This window comes from Lutjanus erythropterus, chromosome 6 (assembly GCF_056507025.1).
Source record: "Lutjanus erythropterus isolate fLutEry1 chromosome 6, fLutEry1.hap2, whole genome shotgun sequence".
NCBI lineage: Eukaryota > Metazoa > Chordata > Actinopteri > Lutjaniformes > Lutjanidae > Lutjanus > Lutjanus erythropterus.
The window spans coordinates 11,180,763-11,202,297 of NC_139322.1; the positions used below are offsets into that span (position 1 = coordinate 11,180,763).

Here is a 21,535-nt window from a genome sequence, read left to right on the forward strand (position 1 = left end):
CCTTATACTTGAACACCACTCGGGTTCACCTCCAGGTAACACTGTCGCCATCCACGTGGGCATTGAAGTCCCCCAGCAGAACGACGAAGTCCCCAGTCGGAGCACTTTCCAGCACGCCTCCCAAAGTCCCAGGGCGACGACCCTCTCGTTCACTGGGGAAAACTCCAGCACAATGTCTGGCTAATTAGTTCACTACCTGCATAACGTGACCCCCAGTCAAACTCTTAGATACCACTGCATTTGCCAAACTCAGGGCTTATTCCCACGAGATAACTTGGGTTTTGTTATGTGGGGTTATCTGAGGAACATGAAGTGGGGTGACGACACCACATCTCCCGCTGACTCGTTCTCATAGGTCCAAGCGGGGTTAGCTTAATTCTTATCCTGGCTGTCCTCCTGGGTTAGGGTTAGGGTTAGCTATTACAAGGTCTGTTGCACTGAATCTAATACCAGCACTTCCTTTTCGGCTGTTGATGAGCGTAGTTCTGTTGACTAACGTACAGATATATACATGCTTTATTTCGCTGTCCGACTAGTGTCTGATAGGACATTGCATTATCCTCAGTCTTTTAGCATTAATGTTATATTATTTACACAGCCGTTGAGTAACTTGACATATTTTAGACCCTTTTAGAGTATTGTAACCCCATTGGGTTACAACACCATGGCACAAATATGTGTTTAAAAACTTCCTTTATAACTCTATCTGACCTTTAAAACCTATGCAGAGGGGAGTTTTATCCAATAATTGCGACATAAGAAGAAGACAGAAAAGCCTCTACCATTTATCATGAAACTCATTTAAAGAATTTTGTGAATATTCAGGCTACCTTTAGATGAGGTCACAGTTTTAATTTTTACTGAGCAGAAGCATTATGTAAGCAGACACATGATATGTGAAAGATTAGTCTTTGATTTGTACCTCAGGGGAAATAATTCTCAAGTACTGAATAAACTCCCCTGAGATGATGAAATGACCTTGGTGAAAACCTAAGTTGAACTGTTTTCAATTTTATATAAGAAAATCAGTGAGGAAATGAAACATGAAACCACTTTCAGTCCCCTGACAATGGTCTGACATGTATTTTAATTTTTTAGACGCTCCATGAAACGCAGGTTTGCATTGGAAAATGGCAAATGGCGTCACTTTTGCTTCTAGGCTTTGACTCAGCCAAGTTGTTTTCCGCTGACACCGGCATATCTTTCTTTAAATATTACATAAAGTGTTGAAGATAAAGACGGCTGCATTATAATGGACGCTAAATGATTAGATAAGTTCTCCATTTGCCATGTGAATGCATTTGATTTTAATGCAAATGCGTCCTCATGACATATCACGATCCTCTTTTCAGCTTGATTAGACTTGTCAAACATATTTATCATCACATATCTGCAGTCTAGACACTTTTTCAAAGGCAATTTTGCCCGTTGTTTATGCGAGTTGACTTCTAATGTTTTATGTCACTGCTGAACAGAGACAATGAATTTACAGCATGACATGACAGGCATATTTGATAAGATATCTTAGATTCATGCACTCTAGTTAAATCACAAATAAGCATCTGTCTTTCCTCTTGTTTTCTGTTTCAGTGCAGAAAAAATAGGATTTGAACACTTATATTTAGTTCTTTGTGAGCTCAGAATATTTGTTACATTTTTGCAGGACAGACGTAATTGATAAAATCTAAACATTTGTGACAAATTCCACAATTCATTTGGTGTTTTGTTCAACTGTTTAAACAAGCCACAGGCCTAATTTCTGCATTGTGTTTGTGTTGGATTTTGCTTAGTTTGGATAAATGAGTCCTTCACACAAGGAGAAAGTGCGCTTGTGGAGAATATGCCTGCAAGCATGATAAGTAATCATGCATTACTCCGTACGTGAGCACATTTGATAATAGTCTCTGAAACAATCTTTTGCAAATAAACACCTATTTGGCAGATGTCCCGCTGGGTGGGTATAAAAGTGAGTGTACCTGTTAGATGACCTCCTTGTACAAGGTATAGTCATGGGCAAAGTACTGTTTGTGACAGGTAAGTCATTCCTGCTGTATTTGAAGCATTTTTCTCTTCTATGTGTATTCCAGGATTTGGATATACACCATATTGCATCACAGTTTCGAAGACATTTTCCAGTGAATTTTGTTCAAAGATAACCATGTTTTTTTTTTTTTTTACAGCTCTGGCCTTGCTGCTGCATGCGCAGCTCGGTAAGTAATCTGAATATGGAATGAACTGTGCATGTCTTTATTTCTTTGTATGGTCAGAAATTGCATTGCATCATGCGTTTGGGTCTGGAAATAATAGATATCCCTTGAATCAAAGGCTCATCCTACATCCTGTCATGCTACTTCACAAACTGGGCGCAGTACAGACCACCTCCAACCATTTATATGCCCAATGACATCGACCCCTGCCTGTGTACCCATCTTCTGTATGCCTTCGCCACCATCAAGAACAACAAGCTGGCCACCTATGAGTGGAATGATGTGGAGCTTTACGGTCAGTTCAACGCCCTGAAGAACAAGTGAGTCAGTGATAAATGCCTTTTTCGCCTATATACACTGTAAAAAATCAATCAGGAATCTTTTCTCATTAATTCAACATGAATATACAAGTTTAATTTTTGCTCAAGTTGATTAAACTTAATATTTCTAATATTTATTTTCATAACACTTCAGAACTTATAAACAAGAGTTCTTCTAACTTGCTGTTTTTTTTTACTTGAAATGCTCAATCAACTCATTAAAGTAAGTTTCAAAAGAAAGACACATGGACAAAGACAAAAACAACCAAATGCAGACCTCTATCTGCCGAATAGCCCACTGGCCCTGAACGAATGGCCCTTTGGGCCTGACTGGCTGCACTCTCCAGGCTTTTAAGCACCAGGTCCTGATTGCAGAGCAGCTGCACCTGATGCCAATCACTGCAACCTGCAAGGGGGGGAGGGGCAGAACCTGGGCACAGGAGAGCACAGCACCACACAGACACTGTGGCACATAACTTTGAATAATTTCAAAATCACCCCAACTTGTTTTTTTTTATTCAGTCAATTTAAAAGTTAAGGCAGCCAGTTAAAAGTTAAAATGTTTTTTTTTAAAGTGAAATAAAAAGATGAGAAAACTCATAATTTCAAGGTAACAGGCCTTTGCAGTATTTTGGGTTTTGAATCAAATTGAACAAAGTTTTGCTGACCTACAAGCTTTTTGTTGCGGTACTATACTTTTAAACTTGTTTTTGAGTTTTAGAAATACCCCAAAAATGTATTTCAAAATTATTCACAGTGAGCTCTGAGTCTGATCATTATTTGGGTGCTTGAAAATGAAACGATTGCAATGAAAAATATTGACAAAAAATCTGCCACACGTGAATGTGTGGCAGGTGCGTTGGAGGAAGATGCAGCCCAAGGACGATTAGAGAAACTCCTGCACGCTCTCGCTTTTCTTCAGAAAGTGAGACAGTGTGTGGGAGTTTCTCTAACTGTCCTTGAGTTGCAATTGAAAGTACTGAATTATTAACTATTATTCACTTTCATTTCAGTGGGTTTACTCAACAATTGTTGAAATACAAATCATTTTAGGGTTTCTACAACTCAAAGATTATCTAAAGGAGAAAAGTAAATGATCTCAATAAAACATTATTGGTTAAACTTTTTCAAAACTTATAAGTCTGAGTTGCGCTCAAAGGCCAAAAATCTATTGAAGTAAATTTTCTCAACCTTTTCATTTTGCAGTGTATAAAGAATAATAAAGTTTCACTAATAAGTTTCACAGTTAGCTGAGTGGGAGTGTTTTAAAAAGTTGGATTTGTTGGCAGGAATGGAAACCTGAAGACTCTCCTGTCTGTTGGTGGATGGAACTTCGGCTCTGCAGGGTGAGATGACCTACAGATATCCAGAGACATGATGCTCTGAACAGTGCGGATCTTCTGTTTTAATACATTTATTTCTGTTCCCACATTAGATTTTCTAATATGGTGCTGAGCGCTGCCAACCGTAAGACCTTCATCGACTCCGTCATCTCATTCCTGAGGAAGTATGAGTTTGATGGACTTGACATTGACTGGGAGTATCCTGCCAACAGAGGAGGCTCTTATCAGGATAAGCAGTACTACTCTGTTTTCCTGGAGGTTCGTTTGCTACGTCAGTTTATTCTAAATACAGCTGTTAAAACTTGACTTGAATTTTTGGGGCCACAGCAAATCTCTGGGGGTCTCGACTGTGTCTTGCTGAGTAAAAGATACATAAAAGCAAAAACCGCTCAAAACCTGACCATGTTACAAATCATGGAAAATGAATCCTGGAGTTCAGTTAATACTGAATATTTTATATCTGTTGACATTCAACAGGAGATGAGAGCTGCCTTTGAGAATGAGGCCAAGCAGAGCAACAAGGCTCGTCTTCTGATGTCTGCTGCTGTGTCGGCTGGAAAGGACACCATTGAATCTGCTTATCAGATTCCCAAGCTGGGCCAGTAAGCATCTGAGGCAATATTTGTAGTGTGTCTGATTTTATCCACAGTAACATGATGGGTCACAGCTGAATGGAACAACTCTGAATCTCACATCTTTACTCTAAATGATCAATGTAAGCTTGTTACTGCTGGTGTAGTAATCTTTTCTTCCTTGTTTTCCCACACTCAGGTCCCTGGATATGATCAACGTCATGACCTACGACTTCCACGGCTCTTGGGACCCCATGACTGGTGAGTGCAGTCCCCTGTTCAAAGGCCCCGAGGACCAGGGTGGCTTCATCTACTTCAATGTGGTGAGTGCTTGAACATTTTAGTTTGATTTTAGTTTTATTTCCCCCCAAAAGTGCCAATACAGAAAAATGGAAAAAAATAACAAAATATACAATGCAGGGGAGAGGCATGTGAGCTTTGCTAAATACTTGATTCTCATTGGTCAGTTATGGCATCCTAACTGTTGCAATGATGATCAGATCGTTACTGTGGATGTATTTCTGATCATAGACTCAGGAGGAGCATAAAATCATTTTTAAAGTAATATTTTGTGTCAAATTATTGTTTTTTTTAATTATTTTAAGTAATTACCCGTGTAATAATCGGGATAATGTACAGTGAGGAGGTCATTATGGAAAAAAAAAATTCAGGGTGATTCAAGACCCCTTTGCATCAGGGTCCTACGTCACTCTATCTGGGTTTATTTAGTCATAATGACCTCCTCACTGCACATTATCCCTTATATTCCAAAAATTCTTGAACTGCTTATATTACCTTCACTTAAATGTTTCTTGTAAATAAAAACATGTTTGAGAAATATTAATAGTAAGAACATGGAGTTTCTGAAATGACTCTAATGGGTTTGCAATCGTAACAAAATGTTTCTGGAGGATAACAATTTTGTGGAAAGCAAGAAAAACTATATTACAATATATAACATCCTCATAAATCAGGCTTGTGTAAAGAATTCCCCTGCAGTTTCCCTGCAAGTTTATCTGCAGCTTCGTTAAAGCAAAATGATCTAGTTCCAGAGTCATGTGCATTTTCTTTGTTCCAGGACTACGCCATGAACTACTGGAAGAGCCAGGGAGCTCCTGCTGAGAAGCTGATCGTCGGTTTCCCCACATACGGCAACACATTCACTCTTAGGAACCCCGCTAACCACGGTGTTGGAGCACCCATTGCCGGTGCTGGAACTCCAGGAAAGTACACACAGGAGGCTGGAGAACTGGCTTACTTTGAGGTGAACTGTCTCATTATTATTTAATGTTGGTAGCGATTCAGTGTTAGTTAATATTCTTCTGTTCGATAAGAGAGCAGCTTGGTTTATCATACTGTCACAGAGTCTAGATGAAGAAGCAAATAAGTTCAGAGGCTGTCATTGATGCACAGCTTTATTAAATTACAGATCTGCGGCTTTTTGAAAGACGGAGCAACTGAGGTTTGGAACCAGGCCCAGGATGTGCCTTATGCCTATAAGGGAAACCAGTGGGTGGGCTATGACAACATCAAGAGCTTCCAGATCAAGGTAACGGAGCTGCACACAGCACTTGTTTTACCATTTGACAGGACAATCTGTTGGCTGATGTGATGTTACCGCTGAGCTAAAAATGTTTCCTAATCTCCATAACATGTCAAGACTTATGTATGTGATAGTTCTGAGTTTTTGAAACAAGGCCGTATGAGGTACTTATTCATAGTCAGTGTATTACGTACGGTGGATGGCGGTCGGCACGTCTCCAGTTTTGGAGAAACAGCAGGAGTGCTGGTGCAGATATCAGAATCAGTAATATTTAATTGATCCCTGAGGGGAAATTCTCATGTTACAGATGCTCCCATTCAAAAACAGAAAAATACTGGACTGTAAGCATAGAGAAATTAAGAAAAAATAAACAAAAATAATAAAACAATAGTGTAATAGAAATATATACACATAAGAAGTATGAAAAAATATGTGCTTTGTTCTTCAATGTGTAGCGGCAAATACAAAATATATGGAAATACCATACAATACAATATATAGATATAGATATAGAAAAAATAGAGGGAGATATATAAAATTATTTAGAATAATTTACACTAATTAGGCCACAGTGAAGATAAGTAATGTACTGACATGGACAGGCTTAGCAGTAAAATTTATTTTGGCCAAATATTGCTCTCTCCAAAACTACCAGACTCCATTGGTAAAAACAGTAATTTTACCTTGCAGAACACAGGACTTGCTGGTCTACCGCTGCTTCGATCTGTTAGTTTGTTTGTGTTATCAGTGAATCCAAACTGAGTCTTTATAATGCCAAAGTCACACATTAATGCAAACAGATTAACTGATCAAGGCAGCAGTACATCAGCAACTCCTGTGTTTTGTGACTTAATATTACTGTTTTTCCCAAAGGAGTCTGGTTGCTCTGGATAGAACAATATTTGGCTTATGTAACAATGGTTTCCAGTCAGAAAAGGCTGTCTGAAGGCAAGATACACTTTGCCTTTTTTTAGGTGGCTAAAATATTATTTACCGATGACCCTGTCCAAAGAAGTACATACAACTCCACTTCTAAAAATCAGAACTATCCCTTTAAGCTTCATAAAACTGTGACACGGCGCTACAGCAGAATGTGACCAGAGGAAATGTGAATAGGAGTTTTGTATTTGATTCCTGTTCCTCTGTTTGCTGCAGTTATTAGTAAATGCTGTGTGAAATGGACATGTTTCTGACCTCAAAATGTTTTCTACGACGCCCCTTTCTGGCTGTCTTTAGGTTGACTGGCTGAAAAAGAGTAACTATGGAGGTGCCATGGTGTGGACTCTGGACATGGACGACTACTTGGGCACTTTCTGTAACCAGGGAAAATACCCACTGATTAATGTGCTCAAAAAGGGCCTTAATCTGGAGTCAGCATGTGAGGATTTTAATACCTTTATCCCGAAATCCAAATAGAGTTCTCAGAAGAATTATTTTAGTAAATGATTATTTGTGGTGTTTTTCAGCCTGTGCCCCACCTGCCACTCCCCTTCCACCCATCGCTGGAATGAGCACCACCTGTGGAAGCAGCTCCGGCGGCAGCTCCAGCGGAGGAAGCTCCAGTGGCGGCAGCTCCTCCGGTGGAAGCTCCGGCACCAGCGGCATGGACAGCGGCTTCTGTGCTGGAAAGGCTAACGGCATGTACCCTGACCCAACCAACAAGAACCAGTTCTACAACTGCGACAGTGGCAAGACCTACTTTGAGCACTGTGCTGTCAGTCTGGTCTTTGACAGCGCCTGCTCTTGCTGCAACTGGGCATAAAACAGAAGTTACAAATTGACTGGTTAACTATTAAAGGGCTGGATGACTCTGTTTTACATTTGTTCTCAGTTCTCAGGGGCCGACTTCTCTGAGTACAAAGTCCTTCCTTCCACATGGGATGTTTAACAATGTAAAACTTGAGGCTGTCCTCTTGAGTGGTTAATTTGAAAGCAAAGAAAATAAATATTCAAAATATTGCAGGTGTGTTCTTGTTTTCTTTTCTTTCATTATAAAATGTAGTGTTAGATGTTTTTCTGTCAATAAGCAGAGATGGCAAAAGTACACATATTCTTTACTCAAGTTCGGATACTTAAAACTAGTAGTACTACTGATTCAACTTCTTTTTTACTTTGAAAAAGTATGCTCTGAAATGTACTGAACCTCACCTTCTCTCTGCGGCCAAGTCTCCCCATCTATGTTGGAAAGGTAGCGCACAGTGATCCAAAATAAAAAGAATCAGTAATTCCCCTCAAATGCATTAAAATTAAAGCAAGAAGCCTGTTTGAAAAATATAAGGAATGCAAATATTTGTGTAAAAAAAACAAAAAACGTGTTCAATAAGCTAAGATATATGATTTCTTGAAACAATAAAAAAATAAGTCTCAGGAGAGTTTTATCTCCGAAACAATGACTGCGAGATGTCTGCTAATATGCTGATCTAAAGTCTAGTCTACTACTAGTCTACTAGTCTAATCTAGTCTACTCTACAGTAAATTCATTCAACTAATCATTTCAAGCCAAAAGACTTCAAGTTATATGAACTCATGTTTATGAAGTTCTGAAGTGTTCCGAAACTAAATACTTCTTGTTTAACTAACTTGACTAAATAAAAACTGCATATTTCCTTTAAATTAATGAGGAACGATTAGTTGATTTCACTAAATTCCTGCAGGATATTTTACAATGCAGATACCTGAAAACTCTCTTATGTATAAAGTATAAATACTTTGGTTATTTCACACCTGTCAATCAAAACCATACCATGTTCACCATAAGTACAATTATTTTAATACAGATATTATACAGTATGTACATTTCCATGTACATACGCCAAAAGATAAACACAAAACACATAAAACATTATTAAAAGGTTATTATTAAAACAGAAGAAACTAGTATTCTACAGTTAATCGTAATCATAACCCTTGTATTGTAAATTATAAATCCTGATGCAATATAAAACAAATCCACAGTTTGCTGAAAACTGTCAGTGATTTACAAAACAGAAAAATAGTCTAAGTAAAAATAAAATCTACCTATAATCTCTGACAGCAGCTCACTATTTACCTTGCAAATACCTCCACACATATCTCCAGCACAATGAAAGTATATCTCACAAAGTTCATCTGGTAGTCTTGGTTAAACATTTGCGATTATTGTAAAAATACATCTCCTACAGTAGCCAGTGAAGAACAAAACACAGCTGCTGCTGCTCCTCTCAGCTGCTCGCGCTCTCCTCTTTCTGTTCTGTTCTGGCTGATCCGTTCTGCTCTGTCGCCGGCTCCTCCACCATGGTCGACTTTTTCGTCGTTCCTGTCGGGGTGCAGAAGGGAGTCGGAGGGAGTGGGGCATGATGAGTATGAAATGAATGAAAACAAAACGTTCAGCAGCAGTGTGTGCGCGTGCTGGGCGATGCTGTACCTGTGAGGTAATTTCTGTGCATTCGGTGGAACAGCAGGAGGCCAATAAAGAGGATAAAACCGATGCAGGCGATTATCATTCCGCACAGCAGGAAGCTGTAGCTGCCTTTAGTCTGGATAATCTGGGGATGAGATGGAAACATTAAACTACTGAACATGAATCTAAATGTTATTTTTTTGCAATTATAAGCTTATTCTGTATGTTCTTTTCTATAAGAACAAAGACAGACTTACTGAGCCAACCAGAACCTGCATCACCATCTCTCCCATCCCTGCACTTGTCACCAGGACTGATGTTGCACACCCTGCACAAAGAAACATATGGTTCATTCCCTCTCCTTGCTTTAAGTCAATTAGTGTGTTAGTATTATAATGTCCTATAAACGCTTCATTTTACCCTGATAATCCAGGATGTCTTCGGTATAGGCGAGCATACAGGGGAATATGCTGCTGAGGAACAGGCCACATAAACAGGTTCCCACAAAGAGAAAGACACTGCTGGTGTAGAAAATGAGCAGCATCAACACAGTAACAATAGCACCTGCCTGTGAAAACAAAGAGGAAAGTCGTATTAGCTATTTAGTATTGATATCACTACATGTTTGACCTTTCAGCTTAATTGACCAACTGCTAAGCCTCTCCTTCGAACAGCAGCTGTCTAATCATAGCTTAGCAACCGTAACTGGGCGCCACAGGCCTGTCAAGCCTTGCATTTCTCTACATCGGAGCTCTTAAATGTTTTTCAGCCTAATAGCTGATAGAGAGACGAAGCAGGGACCCTCCTACTACATATATTTTTTATTTTCAGGTCTTCACTTATTTCCTCTAATCCCTAACTGTTAAGTCAGCAGCATGTGTAGCATGGCTAATGTTAGCTGTGTTAACCTCACACTCATCTGCACTTTCACCGACTACATTTATAAAATATGCTACTGGGAGTCCTCATTTTAGCAGACAAAATCTACAGCCATCAGCTAGAAATGAGAGGCCGACTTCTTACTTCTCAGTAGAATCAAAGACTAATGTTTCAAAATCAGTTTTGATGTTAAAGGTATAATATGCAGCATTTTCCTAAAAAAAATCGTATAAACCTAATCCCTTTCAATCGTCATTTATGATGGACTAGAAGTGAGTGTTGGCGGCTGTATCTGCAGAGACCCTGCCCTCTGCCTGTATTTCCTTATTTTGGTGCTTATTTTGCTGCACTTGGGACGCTTTACTAACCTAAACCGTTAGTATCTGATGGCCTGGTATCTTTGTGATGTGTTGCATAACTGCATATGTGCAGTGCCAGAATGGAAAGCTTGACAGACATATCAAAATTGATCAATGAGGGTGGGGCTTAGGGTAGGGTGGTGTGTGTTTATTGTTTTATTGCCCTTACTATGTTGAACATGAGCAGTCTCACAGGCTGGAAACGGTACGAGAGAGGAATGGACAGCAGACGTCCAGCAGTGATCGCTGCCCAGAAGATACTGGCCAGGTAACCTGCTATCTTATGAGGCAGTGACATAGGTGGTGCCACTCCGTAGGTGTACACAAAGCCGGCGTATGCACCCTGAAAGGGAAAAGCAGATTCTATCATGTGCTCTACATTCTCTGTTTTATGTGGAACAGGTCTTGTATGCGTTTATAAAATTTGATGCGGAATACACATATCATATTATTTATCTTAAGCCCTCACTCACCACAATACCATCGGTCATGAAGAGCACCATCCCACCAAGGATATGAATCATAAAGAAGGATACTGGCAGCCCGCGCAGGTTATCATTCTGACAGCAGCTAAAGATATCCCCATGTCCTCCTACAACAGAGCAAAGAGTCACAAATGACAGACTGTGACACACAAAATGGAATTTATTGTCTTTTTTTCATCTAAACTGACCAAAAAATCCACAAAGTATGCATTATTCATCCTAAAATAGGGGTCCTGTAGAAAAATCACTTCTTCCTCCCCTTTACCTCCGGCTTCATGTTCCTTCTGCTCCACGTCCGCGCCCTCGGCCCCCTGCTGGGTCTCCATCGCTAGTTCATCTTTGTCCAGAAGACGAGGCGTGCCGCTGGGGCAGCATGGGAGGAGCTGCTCCCGATACATCAGGAACAGGACGGCAAGGGGCACAGGCAGCTGAGGGTGCACAAATAATAGTCAGCTTTTTCACTTTTGTCATTTTCAACAAACTATGAAAAACGTCACTCTTCTCTTAAAATCCACTACTGCACATCTGCTCAGTGTCTTACATTGATGAGTGCCATGATCCAGAAAGCGTAGTGCACAGTGGACTCCTCTTCCTCCCCTCCCTCATGGGGCAGGTGGCTCTGATTTATACTGTGCGCTGCAATGGGACTGTTTCTCAGCATGTTCCTGAAATGATGCATGATCTCAGTGCCGTTCCCTGTGTGATTCCCACAGCCCGACTCTGAGAGGAAAGGATCTGCAATCAGTGGGCTCACCAGGGCGCCGAACCCAATGAAGAAATGAAGAGCCTGTAAAAAAGACAAAGGCCAGAGACATGACTTACTCTGTTTTTTATTCTATAATTGGCTCATAACTTGACTACTGAGCATATAATGTGCAGAAAGTCCTTGTTAACTTGCTATATTTGTGGAGAAAGACAAATCAAACACTCCCAGTGCTCTTTAAATTAGCACTTCTACAGATAAGAGACAGGTATTACAAGCTATTTCACCTGTAAGAAAACAGCAGAGTCCTTCTGATAGATGGTCACGAGTTGTATGTTAGCGATGGTGTCAATAATGCCCATCGCCAGTCCAGACACAGCCATGGCGATGGCAAGCACGAGAACATTATTGCACAGAGGGATGATGGCAAATATTATAGAGATGATGAGAGAAGAGACAAATAAGGCACCTAGAGCACTGAACAACCTATAAGAAAGAAAAGAGACATACACAGTTACAATGCCACCTTATAATGCAGCTAAACTCAGCAAAGACAGTCCAGATGTGAGTTCATGATACTTACGTCCTCTTGAAAATACCACCGACAGAGCTGCCGATCAACAAGCAGAACTGCTGGGCAAAAAACACCCAGGTAATCTGACTAAGTGTTGAATTCGTTTGACATTGCAAGTCCAAAATTGTAGGTCCAAGGAAAGCGATGCAGAGTCCAAAGCTGAAGAAAACGCTCCAGTATGTCAGTGTGTGATGGGCATTCCTTTTGAACAGAGTTACGATCCGTTCGTCCACAAACATCTTGGCCACAATAAAATACCTCAGTGAAACAGAGACTGCCAAGGATTTTTTTTTACTACTATTACAAAGTCAGTATGTGCCAGCAGCTCTGTGAGGTTTTGTTGTAGTCTAATGAGTTTCTTGATCTCTTTTAAAGCCTTTAGCTCCCTTCTCTTTGGATTGCTTAACTGAAAAGGATGTCCTCTTGAGTTAATGGGTGAAGCGGTGATTCTTCCAACAATAATATGACCATTTGAATTTTGTCAATGATTAGCAGCAAAAAAAAAGTCTGCGTTGAAATGCTACCAGAACATGTGTGTCACAGTACTTCCATCCCAATCAATGGAAAATGTATCATTCAGGAAGCCATGACGCAGAGGACAGATTGTCTGTTCTTTCATACCTGGATGATCCAGCAGCGCTAAAAAATTACATCATGTGCTTTAAAATGTCATTAAAATATGCAGACAAAATGTGTCTCATTTTCTATTTATAATTCTACCATTTTAAAGTCAGGTGTTCAGTTTTGACTGCAACATCATTTAACAATTTGTTATGAAATCTCTCCAACTTCCAAGACATTTTTACTCTCTCTTTCTTCTGATGCAGTTTCTTCTGATGTCAAGGTCTGTGATTATTTTAAATCTTGCACATTTGTGCTTGTTTTTTCATCAGCAAGATAGCTAATGTTTTCATGCTTTAGGACAAACATTCATGGTTCCCAGAATATGAATCCTGCTGCCTTTAATGATCTAAACTTTTCATGTAGCCACCATCACATCAAATTTCACATCACTGGCCTTTAAAATATTTCAACATCTGCAAGGTGGACTGGCATGATAAATTTTGTACAGACATTTACGGTCCACAGATGATGAATCCTACTGACTTGAGTGAGCTGCTTTTTGCTCCAGCGCTGCAATAAGGTTGACATTTTGGTTTGTCAACAACTACTGGACAGATTACTATGAAATCTGATACAGACATTCATGCCCTCCGCCCCTGACTTTTAGTCTAGTGCCCCATCACATCAAAACAACAATTTGCCCAGTACTTTAGTTTATGATCAAATACCTGCAAAGCTGCTGACATTCCCATTAACCTCAGCTGTACTTTGTGTTTAGTGCTAATTAGCAAATATTAGCATATTAGCATACTAAATTAAGGTGACCAATAAGCTGTTGTCTGATGATGATTTAGCCTCTGGAGGCAATGGCCATTGTTTCAGGGCTTCCAGTGCAGCCAGCAGATATACAGATACCAGATATCTGGGCCTAAACTTCCTCTTCCTTGTGCCAGTCATTGTGTACAGTCCAATCAGCAGCTTGAGACTTTGTCTGCCAACAGCCAACTAATCTCTATAAACTGATATCTGCAAATGAATGAATGATTCTGCATATAAATAAAAAGATAAATTGTCATCAGAAGATAACCGATGGGTTTAGAAAATAGCATTTCAGCCACTGTGTCCACCTCTTTTGCTCTCTGCACAGACTGTTTACCTGCATGCCAACTGCAAAAAGAGCAAAACGCTTCTGAAGTCTCATCTCTTGCCTACAAATCCTGCACTCATATGCAGATATCTGTTTTAAGAAATTAAGGTGTTGGTAATGGTTACCATCATATTGTACCCGATAAACATCAACATTTTAGCATTGTCTTACTGATGTGAGCACGCTGATGTTAGCATTTAGCTCAAAGCACTCAGTACAGCCTCAGAGATCCACCAGCATGGCTGTAGACTCATGACTTTTCTCATTCAAGTGTCTTTATTTATTAAGTTTGGCGATGCAGGTCTCTGGCAAACTGATAAGTTTCAATAATAATTGAATTATTTTTTCTAGCATTTCTCTGAAATATATTGAATTTCTTTCCCCAGCCAGAATGTGTGTGTGGGCTGGTCTAAAGTTCAGGAAGGCTACTGAGGATGCATAATACGTGTGATATGACACTTCAATGTTTAGCTTGACCCCATTTGAGAGTGAATGTCAACCAGCCAAGAAACTAGTAGATGCGAGGCAAGGCATGATTTAGATATTTAGGACTTTTGAACTTAACTGTTCTTTGGATTTAAAGACGTACGTTCTGTCATGAGTAACAGTGAGTAATGGTGTTTTATTACTTGAGCATCTGGGGTTATAAATAAAAGAAAGGACTTAATACCTCATCTCTTTAATGATTACATGGGAGAGGTAAGGCTCTGCCGGCTGTGGCCAAATATGGGCTTCCGGCAAGGTGGGAAAACTACGAACATCCCAATACAGGCTTCTTATTAAAACTCAAAATTCAGTCATCTTTAAACTTACATTTTATGATGGACCATAAAAAGGACGAGGAGTTGTATGCATTTTCCTACTTGCATGATGATGACACTAATCTTTTTGTTTACTTTACTGTATTATTTTAATGTCCAATTTTATCAGTATTCTCTGTTATTTTCTTGTTTTGTTTATCTCACTGCGGCAGTGACCCAGTTAGCTACTTCTGACATTCATCTGTTTTAAATAGGATGATGCATATCCATGTTACGCTGCATGCTTCTCTGTCTGTGCTGATATTTGAAACAGTTACTCAATATGACACATATTCCTGTGAGTGTGTCCTTCTACAGTGTTGAATGCCAGGATCACACAACCTACAAAGCTCAGCTTGTGTCACTCATTTGCCAACATGTCCTGCAAGGTGGAGATGCTGGTCAGGTACTAAACCCTGAATATATGTGTTTATACAAAAGGCATTCATTAACATCCACTTCCTCTTGTGGAGATATAGCAACACATGATGGCTTGTCCAGGTAATTGTCAACTAACGTGATCTTAGAGGTGTGTAAGGGAATGTTAACAATCAACAGCAGCCTCTAGTTACTGAAGTAAGACATCAGTTTTTGAATGAACTTATTATTTACACAGGTTAGATTACGAGGAAGCAGGACTACTGCATGTGTTTGCTAATTAAAGAACAAAAAAGTGGCTTAAAAATCTGTGACAGCTGCTGCACATTTTATAAAAGTAAATGTAAACACTGAACAACCGTCTCTGTTTAAAGACTCCACTCCATATCAGTCACTGAAAACTGAAAAACTATTAGTATGCAAATATTCATTTTAAAGTTTAATTGCTGGAAACAAGACAAGCTCGCCTATTTTGCAATAAAATACTGGAAGGAGAATGTCACAAAATCATGCTCATAGTTGCTCAGATTTAAGGTTGAACTTGACCTTTCAGCAGATGAATGATAAAACCATTTACTGGTGTCAAACTCTGCAGATACACCACCGTTCAAAAGTTTGGAGTCACCTGACACAAAAGCTTGATTCAGTTTAGTCACATGGCTGAGAGGACTCCTCTATATTTTTATTTCTTTGCAAACAGATGTTCTTTTGTTTGATGGGTTTGCAAAAAAAAAGTGATGTTTTAGAATTGAGAACAAAATACTTTACAGTTCTTCAACCAGACTGAAAAATGAAAGAGCAGAAAGAGACAACTCTGACCAACAGATTTAGAGCTGCAACGATTAACAGATTATTAATCAATTATTACATTAATCACCAACTATTTTGACAGTTGATTAATCAGTTTGAATAAGCTTTTAAGAAAAAAATCATCAAGAACAACAGGAATGCTATGTATATTAGAGAGACTTTGCATCAGAGACCGTGTGCACCAAAGAGAGCTTAAAGTGATTGGTGTTGGTCTCAGGCCACAGTTGGCCTAAAAACTGCAGAGGGCTGGGCCCGTGCTGGTGATTCTGGCCCATGGAGGGTGCTATAACAAAGTACCAACACACATTTTGGAGAGGAGAACTTACAGTTATGTGCATTTTCTATACACAGTTTCAACACTAGATGGTGTACAAGTGTTGCATTCATCCACAATTCAAGGCAAAATCACTCTGGTTTGCCTCTAAAGACATATAAAACTTAGATGGCCCTTTAAAAGGCATAACTGAAGTGTAAGGATGGAGGAAACAACAAATTCATAGATTATTTATTATAACACTAATGATCCCTATTGTTAAATATTTCACAAACATACCGACTGTCCCTCAAACACACTGAGGACACAGCATCTCTTTTTCAGTGTGACACTTGGTTTGCTGATGGCGGCCACATAAAGAGAGCAGACATCAGTAACAGGGTTTAAAGGGGACAAAAACAGCGACGCCTTGCTCCTCTCTGTCTCATCTCCATAGGCTGACATTTAGCCAACTCTCAATCAGAGACTCGAGACTGTGCCAGGACAATGTGACAAGAATCATAATCTGATTTCTCTCTGCTGCTCTCCCACATCTACTATTTGCTTTATCTATATACTGTGCTTCTTAAAGGTCCAGTGAGCCTGCAGAGAAAAGCACCTGCTGCCATACATGATAAAAGGAGAGTAAACGACATGGATTACATGCTAATACCTCCAAAGCTCCATGTGTTCCTTCACAAGCCTGTGGATGTGTATATTTAATCATATGTGAGTGAGCAAAATAAACATTTCAACGCCTGTGTGAAGGAGGAAGTCACAATATGTTTGTGTACTATTACTTGTCAGGCCAGGCAGGCATACATGATTCAGTATATACATTAACACGAGTGGAGTGAGGATTAGCTGAAGTAGACACGACACAGGCTCCTCTCAGAGCAGCAATAAGACATTTATCTGTCACCTATCCACATTTCTCCAGTCGCTCCTTGGAAATGCCCTGCAGTGCACCCCCTACACATCTCCTCAGGCCCGAAATAGAGCCAAGGATATGTGGTATGCAAACAGACATGTCTGCAGGGCAAAACAGTGCCATCCTACGAGGCTCAGCACTTCCAAACCAGCAGTTTAGACATCAAGCAAGTTGGACATGAGGAGATCAAAAAGTTATCCAAGAATAATCACTCAGAGAAAGTCTCACTTTTATGTGAAATCATCTCTGTAAAACTGATTAGGGAGAATTCTACGGGCCAGTGATTCTCAAATATGTGTCCAGGGACATGATATAAAAAAATAATAATTAAGAAAAGGTTTCATTATAGCCTGTATTTATTTTATGATTAGAGTTTCAGCAATCATTACTTATTTATAAACTATTTCCTTTCCACAAACAATTTTATAGGCCTATCATATTCATGTCCCAGGCTGGGCATATTATTGTTCTTTTTATGCTTTTAAAGAATTCTTATATTTCATATTATTTATATTTTATATATACTGTATATTATTTATTTTAAAAGAGTGTGTTTATGTGTGTTATGGGTATTCTGTGTTAACAAACATTTTACTAATGTCTAATACCTTTCTATTTAATAAATGCAAATGCTAAAACTATATTGTTATCAGGACAGCACCACATTGTCAGCTAAGATTTATGTTTATATAGGTAACTACAAGAGGTGGAAGTAACTAATTACAAATACTCAAATTACTGAAATTAAGTATTTTTCTGGGGTATTTGTACTTTTATGAGTAGATTTTCAAGTAATCTACTTAGTTACTTTCAAAATAATGATTGAACATTGAGTACAATTTGAATTAATATACAAACCTTTCATCTACATTTTTGTAGCCAATCAGGCGATCTGATCACAAACAAGCCAATGAAAAGAAAGACACACAAACGAAAAAGAAAAAAATACAAAAAACATTTGGAGTAAGGATGTTAATGATTAATCATTAATCGATTAAAGCGATAGTTCACCCAAAAATGAAATTTCACTCAATATCTACTCACCCCTGTGCTGATGTAAGGATGGGTGAAGATCTCCAGTTCACCAAACACTCCTGGAGCTTCAGCGGAAAACAGTGTTGCAGCCAAATCCAGTACAGTTGAAGTGAACTGAGCTGAGGCCTCATAATAACAGATTCAGATAAAAGACAACAGATTTTGTTTTCCATCATTTTCACTGAAAGCTCATTAGAAAGGGATATTTTAATGGCTATTATGAACAGGGGGCATGATTACAGCAAGTAAAGCCTGTTTCAGTGTTCACACAGCACCTGACTGCTGTTCTAAGACAGACTCAAACCAATGTGAACCAATACTGTAACTAAGTGCTGTGTGTACCTATACATACTGTTACCTTAATAAAACATCAATCAGGTTTTATTTGCTTCAAGTGGACGTCAACATTTTGACTTTGCAAATACATTGATTGCCAAAGTTTCCTAACTATGTTCTCAGGGTTGTAGGTCTTCACCAACCAGTCAAGTTTTTTGCTTTTCTTTTCAAAACAGAGGTTATTACTTGACATGTATGCGACAAACAGAGACTATTTTTAAAGAGAAGTACAGCGGACTGATGGAGATCTTCATCACGGCACAACAACAATCATCTGCAGTTCAATAAGAGGAAGTCAAGAGCATGGACACATAAGTACCTTGGGGTCCAAATCAATAAAAACAATGACTGGACTCACAACACTGAAGCCCTCTTCAGGAAGAGACAGAGCAGACTGTTCTTCGTGAGGAGACTCAGAATACAAAATTGATTTGACTTTGTTAAGAACTTTGTTCTTGTTCTATTGTTTGTCTATTAGTGTGTGAGAAACACAGGAGTCAAACTCCTTGTCTATTTTCACATGTTTAGCCAATAAAGCTGATAGAACACAAAATTGTTGCCATGAGAGTTGACAATGATTCCAGTGAAATGCTGCTGCAGAGGAGCTACAAATTCTAAAACATGGATGTTTCACACACTGAACAACCGTCTCCACCGACTCCACTCCATATCTATCACTGAAAATTGAAGGACTATTAGTATGCAAATATTCATTTTGAAAGTTTAATTGCTGGAAACAAGACAACCTCGCCTATTTTGCAATAAAATCTTGGAAGGAGAATGTCACAAAATCATGCTCATAGTTGCTCAGATTTTAGGTCGAACTTGACCTTTCAGCAGATTAATGTTAAAACCGTTTACTAGTGTCAAACTCTGCAGATACACCACCGTTCAGAAGTTTGGAGTCACCTGACACAAAGGCTTGATTCAGTTTAGTCACATGGCTGAGAGGACTCCTCTATATTTTTATTTATTTTTTTGAACTGAGAACAAAATGCAGAGATGCTACAAACTCTAAAACATGGATGTTTCACACACATCTTCACCCCACAGCATAGATCTTTACAATCACAAGACAGGCACCCAAGATTAGTGTTGCTAATTCAGTATCCAATCAAATATGAAATTTTGGCACAATCTCCCTTCTGTTCTGTTCATTGTCATAATTAGTGTATAAATTCTTCAGTTATGCCCAAAAATGTGTCTTCTGTCCAATTCATCCATGAGTCCAAGTGGACGTTTGTGCAAAATTTAATGAAATTCCCTCCAGGTGTTCCTGAGATATCACATGCAGTGAGGTCAGAGTCACCTTAACCTTTGAACACCAAAATTTTATCAGTTTATCCTTGAGTCCAAGTGGACGTTTCTACCTAATATGTAAAAAATTCCCTCCAGGCGAATGGGACGGATGGCCATACAGATGTGTTGACAAACCAAAAACATAATGCCTCTGGCCATGGCTGTTGCTGAAGGATAAAGGCATTAAGTTGTGCAACAGAACAAATTAGCTGTTGCACATTACAAATAAACGACATTTCTAGAAGGCAAGCCGGAGAAAAAGACCTGACTTTGCAGAAGATATCTTTTAGTACGACTTACCATTAATGAGTTATTATGAATGTTGTTCAGAAGTGCACACATTAAGTCTTTCAGAGTGTCATTTGAGTTTTGTACGGTACTGGACTGAGTGCGGAGCCTCATTCTCCAACAGTCGAGGGTTTTATATCATGTGAATAGGAGTTTAAGTTCAGAGAAGCGTTGATGTTTATCCAAAGACTTCAATGAGGAATTACAGTCCTAAAAGTGCTGCAGCCGATCACATCTGGAGCCCTCTGAAAATAATGGCTTCAGTGAGCCAATCCTTGTTCTGTACTGTGGATGAATGGAGCTCTATCTAGTGATCCCCCTTACACTGGCTAATTATAGTCCAATGCTCAAAGCAGTTAGTGATGGCTATTATCAGCCTCGTCATGAGTTGATTATTAGGGGCCGCATAATATTTTGTTGGCATCTCTGCACTTTGTCTTGCACCATCTGACATCATCTTAAACTTCCACAAAATACAAAAACTTCTGTGATTGATATTAATCTACAGTACATGTCTTCTAAAGGCTGAGCCTTTCACACCAGATTGTAGTCATCTTCAGACTTTGGTCTGAAAACTGTTGTAACTTGTTCTTTTGCTGCAGCAAAGCTGACATTAATTCCTCTCAGGGGGATTTTAATGTGTAGGTTGGGCTCTGCTTTAAAATATTATAACAAATCCTGGAATATATTACGAATCAGGTGCCACTCAAGTTCGGCTCACATGGTTTAGAGTAAGACAGCAAGTGATGACACGCATGCATGCACAGACACACAACCTCACAAACTGTCACCAATGAAAAAGGAGTTCTGCTTAGTTCAATGATGCCTCCCACAAGTCTCAACGACAACTGCTTCATGAGGTATAAAGGAGACATGCAATTGTAAGATGGTGTTTTATGCACCTTTTTGCAATAGACCACTGCCACCCGGAAGTTAGCATCGCTCTGGTTCACTCCACAAAAAGCCAATTTTTCCATTGGATTTTGTATTTGTGCAGAAAATAAGCTGTGTCCAACTAAACTTTCTGATCCAAAAATATTTTGTTCAGCAAGATAATCTTGACAAATGAACACCAATCACCAGAAGTAAAAAGCTAACATTAGGCTATAAACTTTGGTGTGAAGACGTTTAATGTCCAAAAGAATCTTTGGCGTCTCGTTTAGCCACTTGTAGCCACTGCCTTTTATAGGACACCCACTTAAAATATCCACTGATTTTGAAACAAGGGAACAAGAAGTGCTAATATTCTAACTGTTTTCGATATTTTAGGACTCAATCCTGCAGCACTCTACTGGCTTGAACAGCTTCACACATACACACTTGACCTCCA

The 21,535-nt window shown here is 39.2% G+C and overlaps 2 protein-coding genes across 2 annotated transcripts; one reads left to right on the top strand and one right to left on the bottom strand.

Annotated features, from left to right (window-relative positions):
- Positions 1–1,935: 1,935 nt before the first annotated feature.
- On the top strand, positions 1,936–7,945 carry LOC146324918 (acidic mammalian chitinase-like). The gene is made up of 11 exons (XM_084720566.1): positions 1,936–2,034; positions 2,181–2,210; positions 2,326–2,527; positions 3,817–3,873; positions 3,963–4,128; positions 4,348–4,472; positions 4,642–4,765; positions 5,521–5,706; positions 5,872–5,991; positions 7,222–7,363; positions 7,452–7,945. The coding sequence occupies exons 1-11, from the start codon at positions 2,010–2,012 to the stop codon at positions 7,745–7,747; spliced, it is 1,473 nt and encodes a 490-aa protein (XP_084576692.1). The 5' UTR covers positions 1,936–2,009; the 3' UTR covers positions 7,748–7,945.
- Positions 7,946–9,061: 1,116 nt separating this feature from the next.
- On the bottom strand, positions 9,062–13,956 carry slc60a1b (solute carrier family 60 member 1b). The gene is made up of 10 exons (XM_084719967.1): positions 12,374–13,956; positions 12,078–12,276; positions 11,629–11,874; positions 11,353–11,515; positions 11,076–11,194; positions 10,772–10,945; positions 9,785–9,932; positions 9,622–9,692; positions 9,389–9,509; positions 9,062–9,280 (listed from the first exon to the last, which is right to left on the bottom strand). Exons 1-10 carry the CDS (start codon positions 12,601–12,603, stop codon positions 9,186–9,188), a joined length of 1,566 nt encoding a protein of 521 aa, XP_084576093.1. The 5' UTR covers positions 12,604–13,956; the 3' UTR covers positions 9,062–9,185.
- Between the last annotated feature and the right edge of the window lie 7,579 nt (positions 13,957–21,535).

What these genes read in the sequence shown, in the direction of transcription:
- slc60a1b (XM_084719967.1), bottom strand. Translation starts at nt 12,603, where the DNA reads ATGTTTGTGGACGAACGGATCGTAACTCTGTTCAAAAGGAATGCCCAT. An exon ending in GGTGGTATTTTCAAGAGGAC is followed by an intron (nt 12,277 to 12,373) that starts GTAAGTATCATG and finishes TCTTTCTTATAG; the next exon opens with GTTGTTCAGTGCTCTAGGTG. An exon ending in GGATCATGGCACTCATCAAT is followed by an intron (nt 11,516 to 11,628) that starts GTAAGACACTGA and finishes GTGCACCCTCAG; the next exon opens with CTGCCTGTGCCCCTTGCCGT.
- LOC146324918 (XM_084720566.1), top strand. Translation starts at nt 2,010, where the DNA reads ATGGGCAAAGTACTGTTTGTGACAG. An exon ending in TGGAACTTCGGCTCTGCAGG is followed by an intron (nt 3,874 to 3,962) that starts GTGAGATGACCT and finishes TTCCCACATTAG; the next exon opens with ATTTTCTAATATGGTGCTGA. An exon ending in CAGATTCCCAAGCTGGGCCA is followed by an intron (nt 4,473 to 4,641) that starts GTAAGCATCTGA and finishes TCCCACACTCAG; the next exon opens with GTCCCTGGATATGATCAACG.